This window comes from Eurytemora carolleeae, unplaced genomic scaffold (assembly GCF_000591075.1).
Source record: "Eurytemora carolleeae unplaced genomic scaffold, Eaff_2.0 scaffold177, whole genome shotgun sequence".
Taxonomy (NCBI): domain Eukaryota; kingdom Metazoa; phylum Arthropoda; class Copepoda; order Calanoida; family Temoridae; genus Eurytemora; species Eurytemora carolleeae.
The window spans coordinates 288,078-308,913 of NW_019396082.1; the positions used below are offsets into that span (position 1 = coordinate 288,078).

General features: G+C 31.2%; 1 protein-coding gene across 1 annotated transcript; it reads right to left on the minus strand.

Annotated features, from left to right (window-relative positions):
- Positions 1-1,115: 1,115 nt before the first annotated feature.
- Positions 1,116-18,835, minus strand: LOC111717442 (violaxanthin de-epoxidase, chloroplastic). Its single transcript, XM_023492949.1, has 11 exons — positions 18,730-18,835; positions 16,807-16,893; positions 16,601-16,702; positions 12,706-12,763; positions 9,418-9,532; positions 7,121-7,150; positions 6,341-6,405; positions 4,818-4,903; positions 4,574-4,680; positions 2,549-2,579; positions 1,116-1,304 (listed from the first exon to the last, which is right to left on the minus strand). The coding sequence occupies exons 1-11, from the start codon at positions 18,823-18,825 to the stop codon at positions 1,209-1,211; spliced, it is 873 nt and encodes a 290-aa protein (XP_023348717.1). The 5' UTR covers positions 18,826-18,835; the 3' UTR covers positions 1,116-1,208.
- Positions 18,836-20,836: the final 2,001 nt, after the last annotated feature.

A 20,836-nucleotide genomic window follows, 5' to 3' on the forward strand; every position in this document is an offset into this window, starting at 1 on the left:
TCGATATTTCGAACAATATAATAGATTTTAATCTAACAATGAGCTTCGAGCCAAAAATGGAAAAATTTGACGTAAATAAAGAGAAGAATATATCTAGTAATATGACACAAATAGGAATTGTTTATCTGAGCTGAGACATCAGACAGAGAAATAATAAACCCATTAATTCTAAAAATAACCAAGCTTTTTCTTTATCATAGAAAATAAAAGATAATATGCTTTTTACACCCACAAGCGAGAAAAAGAAATATATCCAACATTGAGATTTTAAAAATGTCTCGAACGATTCATACAGTTTTAAACCGTATCTTTACAATTTGGACAAAAAAAGCTTTTTTATTTTTTTAATTAATTTAAGAACGTTTATTTTAAGAGTTTATTTTAACTGAAACTATTAAATATTGATATATATAAATGCAATCTTAGTGAGCAAAATTAAATTAAATGTCAAAATCTCATATTTTTCGCGAAAATGTTTTCAAAAACGAGCGTTTTTATAGAAAACAATCGTCTTTGTTTCGTTTTTCAAAAGTTCCAAACGAATGGTTCGTTCTTTGTGACCCACGAAAAGCTATCGTCTTTTTGATCGCTCAAAAAAATTATAAACAACACTACATATGTACCTTTCATACCTTGTTTTCCTTTCTCAAAATTGATTATTTTTACTTGCGGTACTCGATAAAAAAGACTTGTAGATTTCGACAGTAATATTAGATTGATGATCAATTGCAATTACGAGGACAGTCTCTTTTTAGATCGCATACATTTTATTCATAAGAAGGTTTATAGTATTCAACCATAGATATACAATAATATAGATCGCTAATGCAGACTGTGTAAAGCTGAAAATTGTACAACACCTTGTTCATCATGAACTCGTCATTCAAAAAGGTCATTGAATACGTTTTACTTCTCGGGGTCAATCTGTAGAGTATTTTTTTTACAAATTTATTTAAAGAAGTTTACTAAACTATTTTAGCTTTTAACCCTTAACAGGCTGGGCCGGCCCTATATGGTGGAGACGACATGAGCTATCTATATTCTTGTATATCTATGTATTCAACACACAAATTTTATTTTTATTTATACTAATTCTACAGGGTCAAATAATGAGGTACGCGTTATTTTATCATGTTAATTCAAAGAATCATTATTAAAAATAGAACTTTATTTCTAACATTTTAATTAAAGCAATTAGTTTATGGATTCTATGGATTCTCCTCACAAAGCGTGTTGTCTGTGACGCACATTGCGTCATAATCCACACCCAGTGACGCAGCTACGCGTCTAAACTCCTCCTCAATCTACGACGACGAAAAAAATCTCTAAGGTTTAAAAAGTGAATCTAAAATAATGAAGCTTCCAAAATATGCTCGCGTGGACTACAGTGGCACTAGATTAGAATAAAAATGTTGTCAGCAACTTTGAACAGAATTAAAACTAAAGAAACTTTCAGAATTTTCTTGTTGACAACATGTTGTTGACTTCAAGAAATGACAAAAATTCAAATTAAGATTGAGTTCTTTATTTTTCCTAGAACAGGTTTAAATTTATTCGAGAACAAAAAATTATTCATTTTTTTGCAATTTAGCTGAAATTTTTCTTGCAAGGGCGATAAAGAAAAGAGAAAAGAGTTTATTAAATGAAAAATAAAGATGAAAAATTGAAATTGTGAGATTTCTATGATTGTGAACTCGAAACATCAAAAAGTGTTTTATGAAACTATTGATTACTTCACTTTATATTTATAATTTCCGAGAATTTTAAAAGCTTAATTTATCTAGAAATAGCCATTGCAATAAGACAAGTGCACAAACGTTTCATAAAATTACCAATAACACTATTATTTTGGCACGACGCGACGTGCTACAAAGTTTTTGGTCAACATTTTTCTCTTTATCTCGAAGGTCCTCGCTTTCTATATATATACTTTGCTTGTGGGTGTCTGTATGTATGTTTGCAAATGGCAAAACTTCTGAACAGATTAGGCCCAATTTTTTTGTGGGACCTCGCGTGACCCCAGGGAAGGTTTATACATGATCTAATTTTAAATCTTTAAAAATTTGCCTTTAACAAAATTCTATTTGTTCACTAAGTTTAGGTCCCCAACTGTGATACGAAGGATTAAAGATCACGTTTGCACAATTTTTGTTAAATTTTTTATAAAATCCTAAATTATTGAAATACACTGATTCAATAAGAGGATGATTTACTGTAAACTACTATTTTTCATTTTAAAACATAGCATTGTTCAAATCTACAAAATGTGAAATAAAAAACCTCACTATGTTTTTGTTTTACGATGTAACATGTTTACAATTGAAATAGAAGATGGGCGCAAAGCTCCCTTAAAGCCTAGTTTAATCTATATTTTGACTAAAAAGGCTTGGACCTTTTCGATAAAGAGAACATAAATTTTATAACACTGCCAACTAAAGTAATATTGCTATAAATAGTTATTAAAGTTTGCAAAAAGAACTTGGTTGGAACTTGAGTTTGAAAATAAAAAATGAGAGTTTTAGTTTTAAACATAAGATTCTTTAGTTACCTCTGACGGCATTTCATTCTGAGTTCTGGTCCTAGGAGTATAAAAATAAGATTAATTCTTCAGATTATTAACCCTATTCCCGCTGGGGGGGGGTCAATTTGACCCCCCCCTGTAGTTTTTTTTACATAACTCAAAAAGTATTGGTCTGAACAAATTTGCAAATTTTTTTGCAGATTCTAAAAGTAGAGCACAAGAGCTTTCTAATGATGCATCATTTTTCATATTTGGACATAAAACATGGGATTTAGAGGGGGGGGTCAAATTGACCCCCCCCCCAGCGTATCCTGGTTTTCAAGTACCCCAGCGGAGATAGGGTTAAATGATAAATAATCAGACTATAAAGGAATACGCATACAGCCTACAGGGTAACCCTTAAAGGATGCCAACGGATATTGTTGTTATCTGTTGTTCGTGTAATTATGACATTTTTCTTCATTGTCTCAGCTTGATAAAGCCAAAAAATTTTGAAAAAATCATATACAAAAATTATCAAAATTTTACAAACGGAAAAAGCTGTTAAGTTTAAACTCATAACTCACAACAACCATTTATCAAAACCATTTATTAAACTATTTAAAAAACCAATTATCAAAACCATTTATCAAAACCTTTTATCAAAACCATCTATCAAAACCATTTATCAAAACCATTTATCAAATCCATGCATCAAAACCATTTATCAAAACCATTGATCTAAACCATTTATCTAAACCATTTATCAAAACCATTTATCAAAATCATTGATCTAAACCATTTATCTAAACCATTTTTCAAAACCATTTATCTAAACCATTTATCAAAACCATTTTTCAACACCATTTTTCAAAACCATTTATCAAAACCATTTATCAAAACCATTTATCAAAATCATTGATCTAAACCATTTATCTAAACCATTTTTCAAAACCATTTATCTAAACCATTTATCAAAACCATTTTTCAACACCATTTTTCAAAACCATTTATCAAAACCATTGATCGAAACCATTTATCTAAACCATTTTTCAAACCCATTTATCTAAACCATTTATCAAAACCATTTTTCAAAACCATTTTTTAAAACCAATTATCAAAACCAATTATCAAAACCATTTATCAAAACCATGCATCAAAACTATTTATCAAAACTATTTAAAAAACCAATTATCAAAACCATTTATCAAAATTATTTATCAAAACTATTTTTCAAAACCATTAATGAAAACCATTTATCAAAACTATTTTTCAAAACCATTAATCAAAACCATTTATCAAAACCATTTATCAAAACTATTCAAAAAACCATTTATCAAAACCATTTATCAAAACCATTTATCAAAACCTCTTATCAAAACGATCAAACTTTTCGTTTTAAAAATCACATGGTTAAAATCTTTGGATAGTATAAGAATTTAGCCTATGTAATAAAATTAAACTTGTCAATCACGTCAATTTGAAATAGGACATGCATTAATATTACAGAACTCAGATTTGCATTGGGCCTCTAAAAAGTCTAAACACTTTGAATGATTGAGAACGAACTTCAAACCGATGCCCAATAGTTACAAGAATATAACGTTTTCATTTTTGAAAAACGATCGTTTCGTTATGAAAAAGACGACGAAAAGTCAAAACAAAACGATCGTTTTTGAAAACGATCGATTTTTTAAAAAGTTCGTTTTTATAAAACTCTTCGTTTCGTTACCGATCGCTAACGACGACCATTCGTTAACGATCGTTAACGAAGAGAGGAAACCGACGCTGAAGGGCATCTGTACTTATCATTGAGTAGTTTTTAAGAAAATATCAAGAAGTTTTTAGATCCCCCACAACTGTTTAACTTCATGTAAGATGACATTTAATAAAATTGCATGTAATTTTTTTTCCAAAAACGATCGTTTTTATAAAGTTTGTCGTTTCGTTAACGATAGCTAACGACAGCTTTTCGTTAACGATCGTTAACGACGACCTTTCGTTTCACGATAGTTTTCAAAAACGATTAACAACTCTATTTCTGGTTGTATAGATAAGAACAAGAACCAGTACCTTGAAAGTACAAATCCTCCATTGTAATCCAAAGCTGGGTTAGTTCCACACCAGAATACCATCATATAGTCATCACTAGGCTTAGACACTATATGCCATCTCTCAATCTATGTATTATATTAGCTTGAAAACCCAGCGTTGCCCAGGGTATCCATAATTACTCCCGCGACTTACCCGTGCTTGGTCGTAAATTAGGATTTTTACTTTTTTTTCTTAAAGTGAAATATCAATTATAATCAAAAACCTGAGGGAGGAGGGGTTCGTCATCATATTCCAGTCTGATTAGACCAGGGGAGGGCATAGTAGCATGAGGTATGGTTACAAGAACATCTAGATTAGTAGTATGAGGTATAGTTACAAAAACATCTAGATTAGTAGCATGAGGTATAGTTACAAGAACATATAGATTAGTTACAATGAGGTATAGTTACAAGAACATATAGATTAGTTACACTTACAATGAGGTATAGTTACAAGAACATCTAGATTAGTAGCATGAGGTATAGTTACAAGAACATATAGATTAGTTACAATGAGGTATAGTTACAAGAACATATAGATTAGTTACAATGAGGTATAGTTACAAGAACATATAGATTAGTTACAATGAGGTATAGTTACAAGAACATATAGATTAGTAACNTATAATTTCAAGAATATATAGATAAGTAGCATGAAGTATAGTTACAAGAATAAATAGATTAGTAGCATGAAGTATAATTACAAGAATATATAGATAACTAGCATGAAGTATAATTACAAGAATATATAGATAAGTAGCATGAAGTATAGTTACAAGAATATATAGATAAGTAGCATGAAGTATAGTTACAAGAATATATAGATAAGTAGCATGAAGTATAATTACAAGACTATATAGATAAGTAGCACGAAGTATAATTACAAGAACATATAGATAATTAGCATGAAGTATATTTACAAGAACATCTAGATTCGTAGCATGAGGTGTACTTACAAGAACATCTAGATTAGTTAAAATGAGGTATAGTTACAAGAACATCTAGATTCGTAGCATGAAGTATAGTTTTTTATAATGCCGTATTTTCAACATATTTAAGATCAAATGCCGCGGAAAACGAGTCCAGTTTATCAATTGCTATCCTGCATATTTCAGGGTTATTAATTTTCCTTGAATCAAAAATAAAAATCAGTTTCTTAAAACGTATCAAAAAACCTTTGACTTTACAACGATATTTGGAAATATTTTTATAAATCGCATTCAACTCTTTGAAGCTACGCGAAAATCTCGGCAGTTTTCTTTTTGTGGAGACCAATGATTAAGTTATTTCAAAAAAAAATTAAGACGACATTTCATGCGATCTTGCCATGCATTCTTATACAGGGTGTCCCACGAAACATGACAGTTGGTGAATAGTTTAGAATGTCTTTTTTCATTATTTGTTCAGTTGTTTGATACAAAAGATCATAAAAATATAATATGGGAGTCATTTTATATTAAAATTGATTTCAAAGTAAAATATAATTATGCAAAAGATTTGTTAAACTGAAAATAACTATTTGTTAAATGTCATGTTTCGTGGGACACCCTGTTTGTGAGATTGGCTGTATGTACAGAATATTAACCTGTTTTTTGTGTGATAAAAAGCTTGATAAAAAATTGAAAGTCGTCTTCATTATATTGATATAATCGCCTACCACCGTACTATGTACAGAATATTAATCTGCTGTAAATAATATGTACAGAATATAAACCTGTTGTATGCACTTAATGTACAGCATATTAACCTGTAGTAGGTATAGAATCCGAGCCCCCTGTATAGGTAGTATTATTAATCCAACCATCCCCTAACCTTCAATGAAACAATATAAAAATATTTGATTTAAATTATTTATAATTATGTAAGGTTACTCAAAGTTACTTCCGCAGTTTTCCCTTGCTTGGTCTTAAATCGTGATTTTAGCAATTCAAATAAAATCCATAGTTTTAAGCTTTTGTACTCATGGGATCCCTCAACAAAATTCAGCCATTTGGTTCATCCGTTTGGCCAGCTATAACGAACAAATAATTGAGAAAAGAGTTTTTACTATTGTGTCGGTGTAAATCATTTCTAATTTTGTAAATGTGGATCATTGCTAATTATGTAAAATGTAAATCGTATCTAATTTTTGTGAAATGTGATTAATTTCAAATTTTATGAAAAGTAAATCCTTTCTAACTTTTGTAAAATGTGAATCATTGCTAATTATGTAAAATGTAAATCGTGTCTAACTTTTGTAAAATGTGAATAATCTCAAATTATATAAAAAGGAAATCATTTCTAACTTTTTTTTAAATTTTAATAATTTCAAATTATATAAAAGTAAATCATTTCTAACTTTTGTAAAATGTAAATCATTGCTAATTATGTAAAAAGTAAATCGTGTCGAACCTTAGTAAAATGTGAATAATTTCAAATTATATAAAAAGTAAATCATTTAAAATGTAAATCATTTCTAATTATGTGAAATAAAATCGTTTTAACTTTTGTAAAATGTGAATAATGTCTAATTATGTAAAAGGTTTACCTCAAATATCTTTCATGTTGACAGGGGTACCTACAAATACAATATTTTCACTTTTAAAATATATTGAAAATACACTATAACATATAAAATACATTATACAGTATACAATCTGTATACAGTATACTGTATTGAGCGTTTACCCCAGTATAGAATACATTATACCGTATACAATCTGTATACAATATACTGTATTGAGCGTTAACCCCTAGTATACAATACATTATACAGTATACAATCTGTATACAGTATACTGTATTGAGCGTTTACCCCCAGTATAGAATACATTATACAGCACCCGATCTCTATACAATATACTGTATTGATCATTTACCCCAGTATAGAATACATTATACAGCATTCAATCTGTATACAATATACTGTATTGAGCGTTCACCCCCAGTATATATAGAATACATTATACAGTATACAATCTGTATACAGTATACTGTTGTCAACCATTAACATTAAGACCCCCCCCCCCTCCCCAGTTTATGTAATGTCGTCTTCAACTTAAATGCTCCTCTCGGAGACAAGAATCCAAACCAAACAATTTCAGCCCGCTTTTCTTCTTTGTTCTCCAATAACGGAGTAAAAAAACGTTCATCAATTGTGAACCATTTCAAAGTTAAAAAAAAAACATTTCTATTTAAAGAATTAGTGACTTTCATCAACATTTAATTGTTAATCTTTTCAGAAGTTTTAATGTATAAAAAGCGTCTTCGGACTTTCGACAGATAACCCCCCGAATAGAAAAATAGATCGTAAGAATCTTTTCATTATAAATTTGTAAACCCTGTAATAATTATTCATCATTATTCATTTCGTTATTTTTTTTAGGAAATAAAGAGTTTTCTGCATTATCGATTTTGATTAGTGGATTATACCTTGTCTATCTGTTCATCGTCAGAATCTTGTTCCTTTGCGACAACAACTGTATTGCGCGTTTACCCCCATTACAGAATACATTATACAGTATACAACCTGTATACAATATACTGTATAGAGTGTTTACCCCCAGTATATAGAATACATTATACAGCATACAATCTGTATACAATATACTGTATTGAGCGTTCACCCCCAGTATAGAATACATTATACAGTATACAATCTGTATACAGTATACTGTATTTAGCGTTCATCCCCAGCATAGAAACATTATACAGTATCAGTATATACAGCATACTGTTGTATAGTGTTTACCTCCAGTATACAATACATTATACAGTATACAACCTGTATACTGAATAATGCATTGAGCGTATACAATGTACTGTAATGATCGTATACCCCAGTATACTGTATACAGTATCAGTATATACAGTATTCTGTATAGAGTGATTACCCCCAGTATACAATTTATTATACTATATACAGTATCAGTATATAGAGTATACTGTAATGAGCGTATACCCCAATATACAGTATACAGTATCAGTGTATACAATATACTTTATAGAGTGTTTACCCCCAGTAAACAATACATTTTACAGTATACAACCTTTATACAGTTCATACAGTATACTGTATTGAGCGTACATTACATCATTCACTTTACTACCTGCATTCAATATATCATTATAAACATTACACCATATATAAACTATACTCTCTGTATTACCCAACGATAATATATATATAGATATGCAGGCAGGTAGAAACCTCCTTCCTAAATTGCCTGTAGCAGACAACTAATTTTTGAACCTCTGAAAAAATGTGCACAAAGAGACATCTATAGCAAATTGATTACTTTCTATATGCCTTTCTCCCCTTTCTGCTATCTGTAGGAAATACGCATTTGTGTTATATAAACATACAGTACGCGTATTGCATCCTGTATAGTTCAAGTGTTGCTATCTGGACCTGTTTGACCAATAAAATTAAATTTCAAGGTAACACAAACATACAGTACGCGTTTTGTTTATGTTATGATCAGATCAGTTGTAATTTGTCCTAGACTCGATGTACTTTTATAGTCATAATTTTTATTTAAATTGCGTTAATTTACGTATGCCATTCAGTACAACTTGCACATTTAAACTCTGTCTAGTCAAATTCCTACCTCAGTTTTATTTGCATTGATTAATTTGTTTCATTAAGTACAATATGCAGTATACATTGTTGATACTATAGTACGCATTTAGTGTTATCACGCATAAACAAAGTGATAAATTAGCAACAATCCAGAGGATAAAATGCCATGCGTACGACAGAGATGGTGCTTTGTGCTCATTATCTCAAGACCTCTAAATTTATACCTGTCTGCATATCTATATATATATTATCGTTGGTATTACCAATCATATCCCCCAAGCCAGACATCATCTTGAGCACAGTTGACCCCTCTAACAACCCACCAGCTGCCGGCCACCATCTCTATATCTGTGATTTCTTGTACAGTGTCAGATTCACCTTAACAGATGAAAATTAAAAATGTGTTAAAATGTGCCCCCCCAAAAAAAAAAACTTTTAAAATGGGTCTCAAGTCAAGTCCGAGATAAAAAAAACTGACTTTTGAATATACAGAGCGTCTCATATCATATTAGTTTATCTCCAAGCTTTAACGCTACAATAAACGCTTAATACTTTAAAAAAACCTAACATTTTTTCCAAGAAAACTTTTATGTTAGCATTATTCAAAATTTTTCAAAATGATTCAAACTTCTTAACTTTTCTGATTAGTCTCGAAAATCTTAATTTAGTCCCATTGACGATCTAATATGATGTAAGACACACTGTAGTACAGTCCTGGTCAGAGACATTATTTGAGAGTCTCTGTAAAATAAGCTTTAACATGATTCTGTCGCAAGCAAATATGTTGCATAAGTAGAATATGTTGCAGAAGTTGAATATATTGCAGAAATTGAATATGTTGCAGAAGTAAAATATGTTGCAGAAATTGAATATGTTGCAGAATTTGAATATGTTGCAGAAGTTGAATATGTTGCAGAAGTAAAATATGTTGCAGAAGTTGAATATGTTGCAGAAGTAGAATATGTTGCAGAAGTAAAATATGTTGCAGAAGTAAAATATGTTGCAGAAATTGAATATGTTGCAGAATTTGAATATGTTGCAGAAGTTGAATATGTTGCAGAAGTAAAATATGTTGCAGAAGTTGAATATGTTGCAGAAGTAGAATATGTTGCAGAAGTTGAATATGTTGCAGAAGTTGAATATGTTGCAGAAGTTGAATATGTTGCAGAAGTTGAATATGTTGCAGAAGTTGAATATATTGCAGAAGTAAAATATGTTGCAGAAGTTGAATATATTGCAGAAGTAAAATATGTTGCAGAAGTAAAATATGTTGCATAAGTAAAATATGTTGCATAAGTAGAATATGTTGCAGAAGTTGAATATGTTGCAGAAGTAGAATTTGTTGCAGAAGTTGAATATGTTGCAGAAGTTGAATATATTGCAGAAGTAAAATATGTTGCAGAAGTATAATATGTTGCAGAAGTAGAATATATTGCAGAAGTTAAATATGTTGCATAAGTTAAATATGTTGCAGAATTAAAATATGTTACAGAAGTAAAATATGTTGCAGAAGTAAAACATGTTGCAGAAGTAAAATATGTTGCAGAAGTAAGATATGTTGCAGAAGTAAAATATGTTGCAGAAGTAAAATATGTTGCAGAGGTAAAATATGTTGCAGAAGTATAATATGTTGCAGAAGTAGAATATATTGCAGAAGTTTAATATGTTTCATAAGTTAAATATGTTGCAGAAGTAAAATATGTTGCAGAAGTAAAATATGTTGCAGAAGTAAAATATGTTGCATAAGTAAAATATGTTGCATAAGTTGAATATGTTGCAGAAGTTGAATATATTGCAGAAGTAAAATATACTTCAGAAGTAAAATATGTTGCAGAAGTAAAATATGTTGCTAATGAAAAGTTTATTTATATTTTATATGTTGAACGAGAACTTGTAAAACCAATATTGTACATAGTAGTGTTAGGATTAAATGCAAGAGCTCTTAATCCTAATCGAACATTTCACAGTGATCTATTATTTTCTTACTCTACAAACAAACAGAAAAAAGCGCAGACGAGATATCGCGTGATTTGCGAACGATCTTTGTTTACTCTGTCACAACGTTATTGTTATTCAACAATTAAAACCCATGGAAATTTAATGTCACATATGAACGATAAACTATAACTGAAACCAAATTTATTCTATGTATAGCTTGTCAATAGGTTTTTTTAAAACATAGGACTTGAGTGACGAGTTTAAGATCTTGAGTGACGAGTTTAATATCTTGAGTGACAAGTTTAATATCTTGAGTAACGAATTTAAGATCTTGAGTGACGAGTTAAAGATCTTGAGTGATGAGTTTAATATCTTGAGTGACGAATTTAAGATCTTGAGTGACGAGTTTAAGATCTTGAGTGATGAGTTTAAGATCTTGCGTGACGAATTTAAGATCTTGAGTGACGAGATTAAGATAATGAGTGATGAGTTTAAGATCTTGAGTGTATAGTTTAAGATCTTGAGTGACGAGTTTCAGATCTAGAGTGACGAGTTTAAGATCTTGAGTGACGAGTTTAAGAGCTTGAGTGACGAGTTTAAGATCTTGAGTGACAAGTTAAGATCTTGAGTGTCGAGTTTAAGATCTTGAGTGACGATTTTAAGACCTTGAGTAACCAGTTTAAGATCTTGGGTGAAGAGTTTAGGATCTTGAATGACAAGTTTAAGAGCTTGAGTGACGAGTTTAAGATCTTGAGTGACGAGTTTAAGACCTTGAGTAACGAGTTTAAGATCTTGGGTGAAGAGTTTAGAATCTTGAGTGACGAGTTTAAGATCTTGAGTGACGAGTTTAAGATCTTGAGTGACGAGTTTAAGACCTTGAGTAACGAGTTTAAGATATTGGGTGAAGAGTTTAGGATCTTGAGTGACGAGTTTAAGAGCTTGAGTGACAAGTTTAAGATCTTGAGTGACGAGTTTAAGACCTTGAGTAACGAGTTTAAGATCTTGGGTGAAGAGTTTAGGATCTTGAGTGACGAGTTTAATATCTTGAGTGACGAGTTTAAGATCTTGGGTGAAGAATTTAGAATCTTGAGTGACGAGTTTAAGATCTTGAGTGAAGAGTTTAGGATCTTGAGTGACGAGTTAAGGATCTTGAGTAACGAGTTTAAGATCTTGGGTGAAGAGTTTAGGATCTTGAGTGACGAGTTTAGGATCTTGAGTGACGAGTTTAACATGGTCTTTTTGAAATTATTTTTGGTCTAGTATATATCGTATTGACCTTCAGAGAAATCTGTAGGTTTCAGTGTTTACAATTTGCTTGTTTATGTTTTGATTGGATTTTGTTTTCCTCAGTGAAAAATGAAGGTTTCTGTATAAAAACAGAGTAAACTTGTCCGTCTTCACTCGATCTCCATGTTTACTAGGACACCCTGTATCCCTTTGTTTTTTTCTCCATCAATTCTTGTTTTTCAGAACAGTTTTTGATTGAAAGATATTTACAAAAAACAACCTTCACAACAAACTGTCTAATTACACTTTTCTTATCATTGTTTTTTTATATAAGTATGCGAGGGCTACAAGAAAAATAAGGTTTTAAACATTAAATATAAACTTACTTGCTAGGCATATTCCATCAGGAGGGACTTCAGGGAAACAGCCATTAGCAGCCATACACTAAACAGATAATCATACATTAAACAGATAATCATACATTAAACAGATAATCATACACTAAACAGATAATCATACATTAAACAGATAATCATACACTAAACAGATAATCATACATTAAACAGATAATCATAAACATTAAACAGATAATCATTCACTAAACAGATAATTATACACTAAACAGATGATAATACACTAAACAGATAATCAGACACTAAACAGATAATCATACACTAAACTGATAATCATACACTAAACAGATAATCATACATTAAACAGATAATCATACATTAAACAGATAAGCATACACTGAACAGATAGTCTTGCACAAAACAGATCATAATACACTTAACAGATAATCATACACTAAACAGATAATCATACACTCAGCAAATAATCATACAATAAACAGATAATTATACATTAAACAGATAATCATACACTAAAGACCGTTAATTTTTGTGTTTTTTTGTTCGTTTTTAAAAAACGATCATTTTTTCATTTCTCTGAACGATATTTTTTTCGTTCGTTCATCGTTCGTTTGTTTTCTGAACGACACCCTTTTCCACAAAAAAATTCGTTCGTTCTCAAAAATTCGATTTGGTTCTAAATAGCGAGGCCCATTTCTGGCATGTCCCACTTTTAAAACTTTTGAAATTACGCGTCCAGTTTATGTAAATTAAAAGTTTTAACTATGGATATCGAGTTAAATCTGTTCTACCAAAAGCCGACCTGCGTATTTTACGTTTTTTTGTGATTTTAAATATCTCTTTAAATTTTAAAACTTTTAATATAGTCAATGGAGTTTTTGTTCTTGTAACAATGACTTAAGAATTATTTTTCTAAAAATTAAGAAATTTTTCTTTCATCATTTACTAAATAAAGAATCATCAGTTATTTGAAACTCATGTTAAAACAGTCAATGGTTTTAATTTTCATTCTAACCTGAATTATTAAAACTAACATCATTGCTTTAAACAGAACCTATTCAGATTATAAAAACTTAAAAATAATCATTATTTTAATATTTTGGACCATTCATTTTAAAAATTGAGAGAAAAAAACTAAGAGTCGCTTGTTGTACGATTACGAATGAAAATCGCTCAAACCATCATGAAAAGAAACGATTTTTATTTGACCAAATAAAGAAAAATTCCAAAGATTTGGAAAAAACGATTGCTTTTTACTGAAAGGATGATTCTTGTAAGAAACTTTATAGAGAACGAAATTTTTTTCTAAAATATAATTTTTAAAGAATTAGAACGATGTTATAGACGGATAGACGGAAAATGAACAATAATTTTGAGAACAAATAAAATTAATTTCTTTTGAACGCTTGAGAAAAAACAGTCCATTTTAACGTGACAGAAATAGAAACAAATTCCTTTAAAGGAAGTTTAATGACCTTCAACGGAGTGGAATGCCTGATTTACACCGGCAATCTTAAAACCTTATTCTGTTCAAGTATGATTTTATATATTCATGTTTCTCTGTTTCAAAACTGTACACCAACTAAACTGTGAACCAACCAAACTGTGCATTAACTAAACTGCGCACCAACCAAACTGTGCACCAACCAAAACTGTGCACCAACCAAACTGTGCACCAACTAAACTGTGCACCAACCAAACTGTGCACCCACCAAACTGTGTACCAACCAAACTGTGCACCAACCAAACTGTGCACCAACCAAACTGTGCACCAACCAAACTGTGCACCAACCAAACTGTGCAACAACCAAATATAACGATTTACGTTTTGTAATAAACTAGTTTGGGAACCCAGCTTTGATTGGAAACTAAGCTTTGTCTAAAATGAAACCCTAAAACTTAGAAGAATTGTGCTAACGAGTTCCCTGATCTAGGCAATTCGGTGGAGGGGTTCCTGAATTATGATCGAACAAATAAAACAAACAGAGATGAAAGGAGAAAATACTAATGTTTATTTAAAAACAATTCGGATTTTTTTCTTCACATTCTTGTTTTGTATATATTTGTTGCAGAAATGAAATGTAAGGACGGGTACTGACTGAAGATACTATCTGTCTTATATAACAAATGTCTGCAATCTTGAAATTGTTATTTTTCTTAAAAGCAAATACTACATTTCTGCTCTTAAAGGGACTGTAAGCGTTATTTCAAGTAGCCTTTTCTGTTTAAAAAGGGACATCCCCCGATTCACAACGGTACCCTTTAAATCTTGGACTGATAAAGAATGACTGACTTTTTCTTATTTCTGAGAAACATTTGTAATTGTTGACAAGCTGTTTTATATTTAAAGGGAGTGACCGACAATGTATGGTAGTTAAACTGAGAAGGTAGAATTGTTGAAAAAATGTGTAAGATTCCTTTGAGACATATAAAACGTTTTAAAAGGACTGTAAAGGAAAAATGAAAGGGGGTATAGAATGAAACCTGAGAATCTCATGCGTTGAACGATACATTTAAGACATCTATCTGATGTTCCTGTCTCGAGAAATTGATATAAAATTCTGTGTAAAAATGATACAAAAATTCATATATATTCAGTTTTGTATAAAAGTAGTAGGTTTAAACAGATCACATTCAGCAAATACGCAACCAATCTGAAAACGATTTCATCCCACAGGAGCCAGAGAATCTCAGGTTTGCTCATATTATAATTTTTTAATTTTTATTTTCATAAGTTTTTTTTTCTAACGACACCCTTTTTCACTAAAAAAGGTTGTCCGTTCTCAAAAATTTCATTCGTTCAAAAAAATATGCCTTTCTCTAGCTAGTAGTGCCAACCCCTAGCTAGTAGTGCCAATCCCTAGATAGTTGTGCAAATCCCTAGCTAGTTGTGCCAATCCCTATCTATTTGTGCCAATCCCTATCTAGTTGTGCCAATCCCTAGCTAGTAGTGCCAATCCCTATCTAGTTGTGGAAATCTCTAGCTAGTTGTGCCAATCCCTATCTAGTTGTGGAAATCTCTAGCTAGTAGTGCCAATCCATAGCTAGTAGTGCAAATCTCTAGCTAGTTGTGCCAATACCTATCTAGTTGTGGAAATCTCTAGCTAGTAGTGCCAATCCATAGCAAGTAGTGCAAATCCCTAGCTAGTTGTGCCAATCCCTAGCTAGTTGTGCCAATCCCTATCTAGTTGTGGAAATCTCTAGCAAGTAGTGCCAATCCCTATCTAGTTGTGGAAATCTCTAGCTAGTAGTGCCAATCCATAGCTAGTAGTGCAAATCTCTAGCTAGTTGTGCCAATCCCTATCTAGCTGTGGAAATCTCTAGCTAGTAGTGCCAATTCCTAGCTAGTTGTGCCAATCCCTAGCTAGTAGTGCAAATCTCTACCTAGTAGTGCAAATCCCTAGCTAGTTGTGCCAATCCCTAGCTGTTAGTGCAAATCTCTAGCTAGTAGTGCAAATCCCTAGCTAGTTGTGTCAATCCCTAGCTAGAAGTGCAAATCTCTAGCTAGTAGTGCAAATCCCTAGCTAGTTGTGCCAATCCCTATCTAGTTGTGCAAATCCCTAGCTAGTATGTGCTAATCCCTAGCTAGTAGTGCAAATCTCTAGCTAGTAGTGCAAATCTCTAGTTAGCAGTAAGTTAATTGTTATTTTGGGACACTCTTCTATATAGACCAGTAAAATATTGCCCGATTACTGTTATATGAAAACAAAAAAAGATTCAAAATTCATCCTGTAAAAATGTAAAAAAGGAACATTAAAACATTTGTATCCGCATGTGATGTTGTTTTACCAATGTTTTACTGCACAAATGCTGTGTTTTATATTTTTCGAATAACTCTAGTCTAACAGTCGTCTTCCTTATTCACATTTTTTATCTAGTCTCACTGTATATAAAAATACTGTATATTTACCCGGAGAAGATCTTCGAAAACTTCGTTTCCATTTCCAAGTGTCATCTCACATTCAAACTGACATTGAGATTCATCTGGCTTACCGCTACAGCCGATCATACACTATATAAATAGAATTATATAACCTGAGACGCTTTACCATAAAATACTTTAATGGCTTCTATAATGTTTTTTGACTGACCCAGTTTATTTTGTGTTAATATGACCTGTAAAGTTTCAAAGCACTGTGGGTCCAGAACACATGCACCAGACTGTAGGGCACAGTGCAGAGCTATGCATATACCTGGATCAGCCTGATATAAAATTAATACTTTAAGAGGATATCGTCTATTCCTACGTTGTCACTTGTGCCTGAATACCACAATTAAAATTTATTAGTTTTTAGAGAGAAAAATGAGGAAAACTCAATTATGTTAGACAAAGGATTTAAGTACAGGCCGTATTACATTTTAATTTCCGAGACGGGTCAACCTTTCAGGTCCCAGTTTGTACTGTACCGCAAGGACATTGGGTTAATATAGCAGACAATCAACAGGACTAGCCGGTGCAACAATATTGACGCGTTCAGACTTTATCCGTCATATATGTTAAATTTACTTTTACTAAAGGGGCAGAGGTGCGTGTAAGGGTATACCGTTGTACTGTAGCTCGCGGGCATGCAACTTTTCAAAAAAAGAAGCTATTGAATTAATTTTATAGAATCCATCTAAGAAAAACACGAGAAAGAAAGTATGTCTGAAAAAAGTCTAAATATAAACAAACTACTTTTCACACTTTACTTTTTGTTTATTTTTGTTTTGTGATCGTACGCACACTTTTCTTTTCTAATTTGTTTTGATCCATACTTGAATTCGATTTACGCAATACATCCAATCAATTTCAATAATTCGATTTACCCAATACATCCAATCAATTTCAATAATTCGATTTACGCAATACATCCAATCAATTTCAATAATTCGATTTACGCAATACATCCAATCCATTTCAATAATTTTTATCTTGAAAAAAGTCACGATTTCTAGCAAAAAAAAGTTATGGTGAAAATATCAAAAGATTGTAGAGTAAAACTATTTTGAGTGCCATAAAGTGCCAAATTTCTGTTGTAGGCATAATGTATCCAATCAAATGTTTAATAAAAAGCTGGTTCTTAAAAGGTTCCTTTAAGCATACAGGATGTTTTCATCTTACTTCCTAATATCTTCAAACTTTTTAATATATTTTCAATGTATGAAGAAGTTTATACTAGAAAACCTAATCTTGCAACAAGATATAGTTTTTACTTACAGAACTTATCTATTTACTTATAAAGCATTAGATACATCCCACAGATCCATTTAGCTAATATAATATACATAAATATACACATTTATGAATACAGAGTCCGAATTTGATGAATTTGAGCCGAGTCTCAAATACACCAAAAACTGGCTTCAATTGAGCACCGGCTTAGATCTTGAAACATTGAATACAATTTTAAGTGGAACCAACCATATTTGAGCCGTGTCTTAAATATAAACTGCAGCTCAAATTCTTTAAATTCGGCCTTACAACTTTTTTAAACTGACAGATTTGTTTTATGGATATATTTTAGCGGATATCCATACAGTCTGGAGGAAATATCTCATTCAAACAGTTTTTATCATGTTGTACTCGTATTTGTGTTCTTAACCAGAGTTTATTAATCGACGCTTTATTTGAGCCGCGGCTTAAATTTGAGATGCGGCTAAAATATGGTTAGTTCCACTTACAAATAAATTTAATGTTTCAAGAGTTAAGCAGGCGATGCATTGAAACCGGTTTTTGGCGAATTTGAGACGCGGCTCAAATTCATTAAATTTGGACTCTGGTACAATATTACAATATAGAACAAACCATACACGAACCTAAACCGAACCATAGACGAACATTTTTTTCCCTTCTTTTCCATTTTTAATTTTAATAAATGCAAATTGTTTATAAACGAATTAAGTTTTCAAAAACTAACCAAAACGATGCTTACTCGACATTTCAATTTTATGAACAATTTATAATAATTAAATGGACAGACCGGCTATGTAAGGTAGTGAAACTGAGTATGCATACTCAGTTCACCTACATTACGAAGCCGGTCTGACCCTTAAAGTAACCTTATTTTCCCACTGATCAGACAACGTTTTCACAAACGCTGGATGGGTGGCGCTAGTTGTACCCAGAACAAGAACAAAGACGATCTGCCTCAACATTATTAAGATTCTAGAAAAAGTTGGGTTTATTCAATTCCATGAATTTGGGTCTTACAGTTTTAGATAAATTCAATACAACAACATCTTTTCTTATATTGGAATGGAAAACGTTCTCAATAGCCAAACTTTTATCCAAAAAAGCACAAAAAGAGTAGGTTGCTCTTTGGCCTGAACACTTTTTGTAATTTTTATCTTCTTAACTGTAGTTGTATTTTAAATAAAACTTTTAATTTGGGGTGTAAGTACAAATGATATATATATTTTTTTTTATATTTTGGGCCAAAATCTCCATTTTAGATGTTTTAAAATTAATAAATGCTTTATTTTACAAAACAGCTGCATTTCTATTATATATTTTTGAAAAAATAAGAATTTTTGCGATTCGATAAGGAAATAACCGACGTTCATATTTTCAAAAAAATGTTGTCTGGCAAAACTTTCTGTCTGCTAAAGTTTCGCAGACATCTCGCTATTATCTCATATTTAATTTGACATTTGTACTCTACCATACACGCCAAGAAATAGAAAGGAGGATAAGCTTTGAAACTTTAATTTACAAATTTACTGAAACTGGTATTAAAGTCGTCGCAATAAAGATTTTTTTTCCATTATAAAACATACTCATAATTTTGATGTATTGCTCTTGAAAAACGTTCTCAGCTTCCTCTTCATTTGAATTAAAAATCCACTGTACAACGAAATCCTGTCAATGTACTTCCTTGGATTTCTAGGATGTGAGTAATGATTGCAATCCAAATTTTGTTGTTGAATGTTTGTAGATATTTACAGCAATTTTCAACGTAATTCAATTTTCAATAATAGTGAGTTAATTAAAAAATGTTAAGTTTCTGTACCCCTCGTAAATATTTCTGTACTAAATCTGCCGATCAAGTCTAAAGCCGTAGGGCAACCATGCCTCCTTTAAGATAAACTATTCCCAGGTTGTAATTTTTGTTAAAAACAATCATTATTATTATGAGTTTTAGAGAAAATCAAAATCTAGGCGTGACATGTTGAAAAGTTTACGGGACGAGTATTCCATATCGACATTATCTAAAATGATCCTTCGCTAAAAAAAATCTAAGAGATTTATTCTTAAACCAATAAAAAAAGGTTTCGCCTTTATCTTTGAAAATTTGTAATGGTTTATTATTCTTAACAGCTTTGGGAATGGACCGTAAGTAAGTCCTTTATAAAAATATGAAACTCATAGATTTAAGAATTATTAAAAATGAAATAGATTTAGTTTTTGATTGACTTTTCAGCCAATTATAAGCAAGAGAAAAAAGTAAATTCATTATTCTTTATTCTGCTGTTTTCTCCTAAATGATATATTTCTATGATAACTAAGCAAGGAGAACTGTTAGAATTAAGATTATGAAACTGTGTCATGATGTATTTTGTAGACGGCATTAGTTTCCTAATGTTGCATTAGATAAGAATTTGTATCTGTTAATTTTTTTATTATAAGGATTGACAATAAGGTCAGCATTTCCAGACACTATATGGTCATAAATATTAAAACAAATTCAAATTCAGGAAAAAAGTTAAAAAAAGAATTAAATAATTACTGGGCAAACTTGCTCTTAATATTTTGAAAGTATATCTTTCCAGCGCACTTTAGTTCCGATGTGAGGCCCAAAACCAGTGGCTGAGAGGGGTAAAATGACTTCCCCCCCCCCTCCACCAAAATAAGCTATCGTCTTTGTGGACATGAAAAAGTATTTAATTACCCGGGTAAAAAATGTAACAAAAATTCTACAATAAACTAATTTGTTATTTTTCTCCAGAGAAATTTATGATTATAATGATTTTTTTTAAACTTGTTTGTACTTTGCAGATTTCTACAAATTCTTCAAATGTCAATTGAATCCCAAAATTTCTCTCTATAATACTGCACTCTCGGTTCAAATATGTTATCTAACCGGTCTCTCCCTTTAAGAATAATCCCTTTAATTAAAGAGACGTCTGATAAGAGTAGGGATTCCAGCGAAAAGGGGAAATCGCCGAA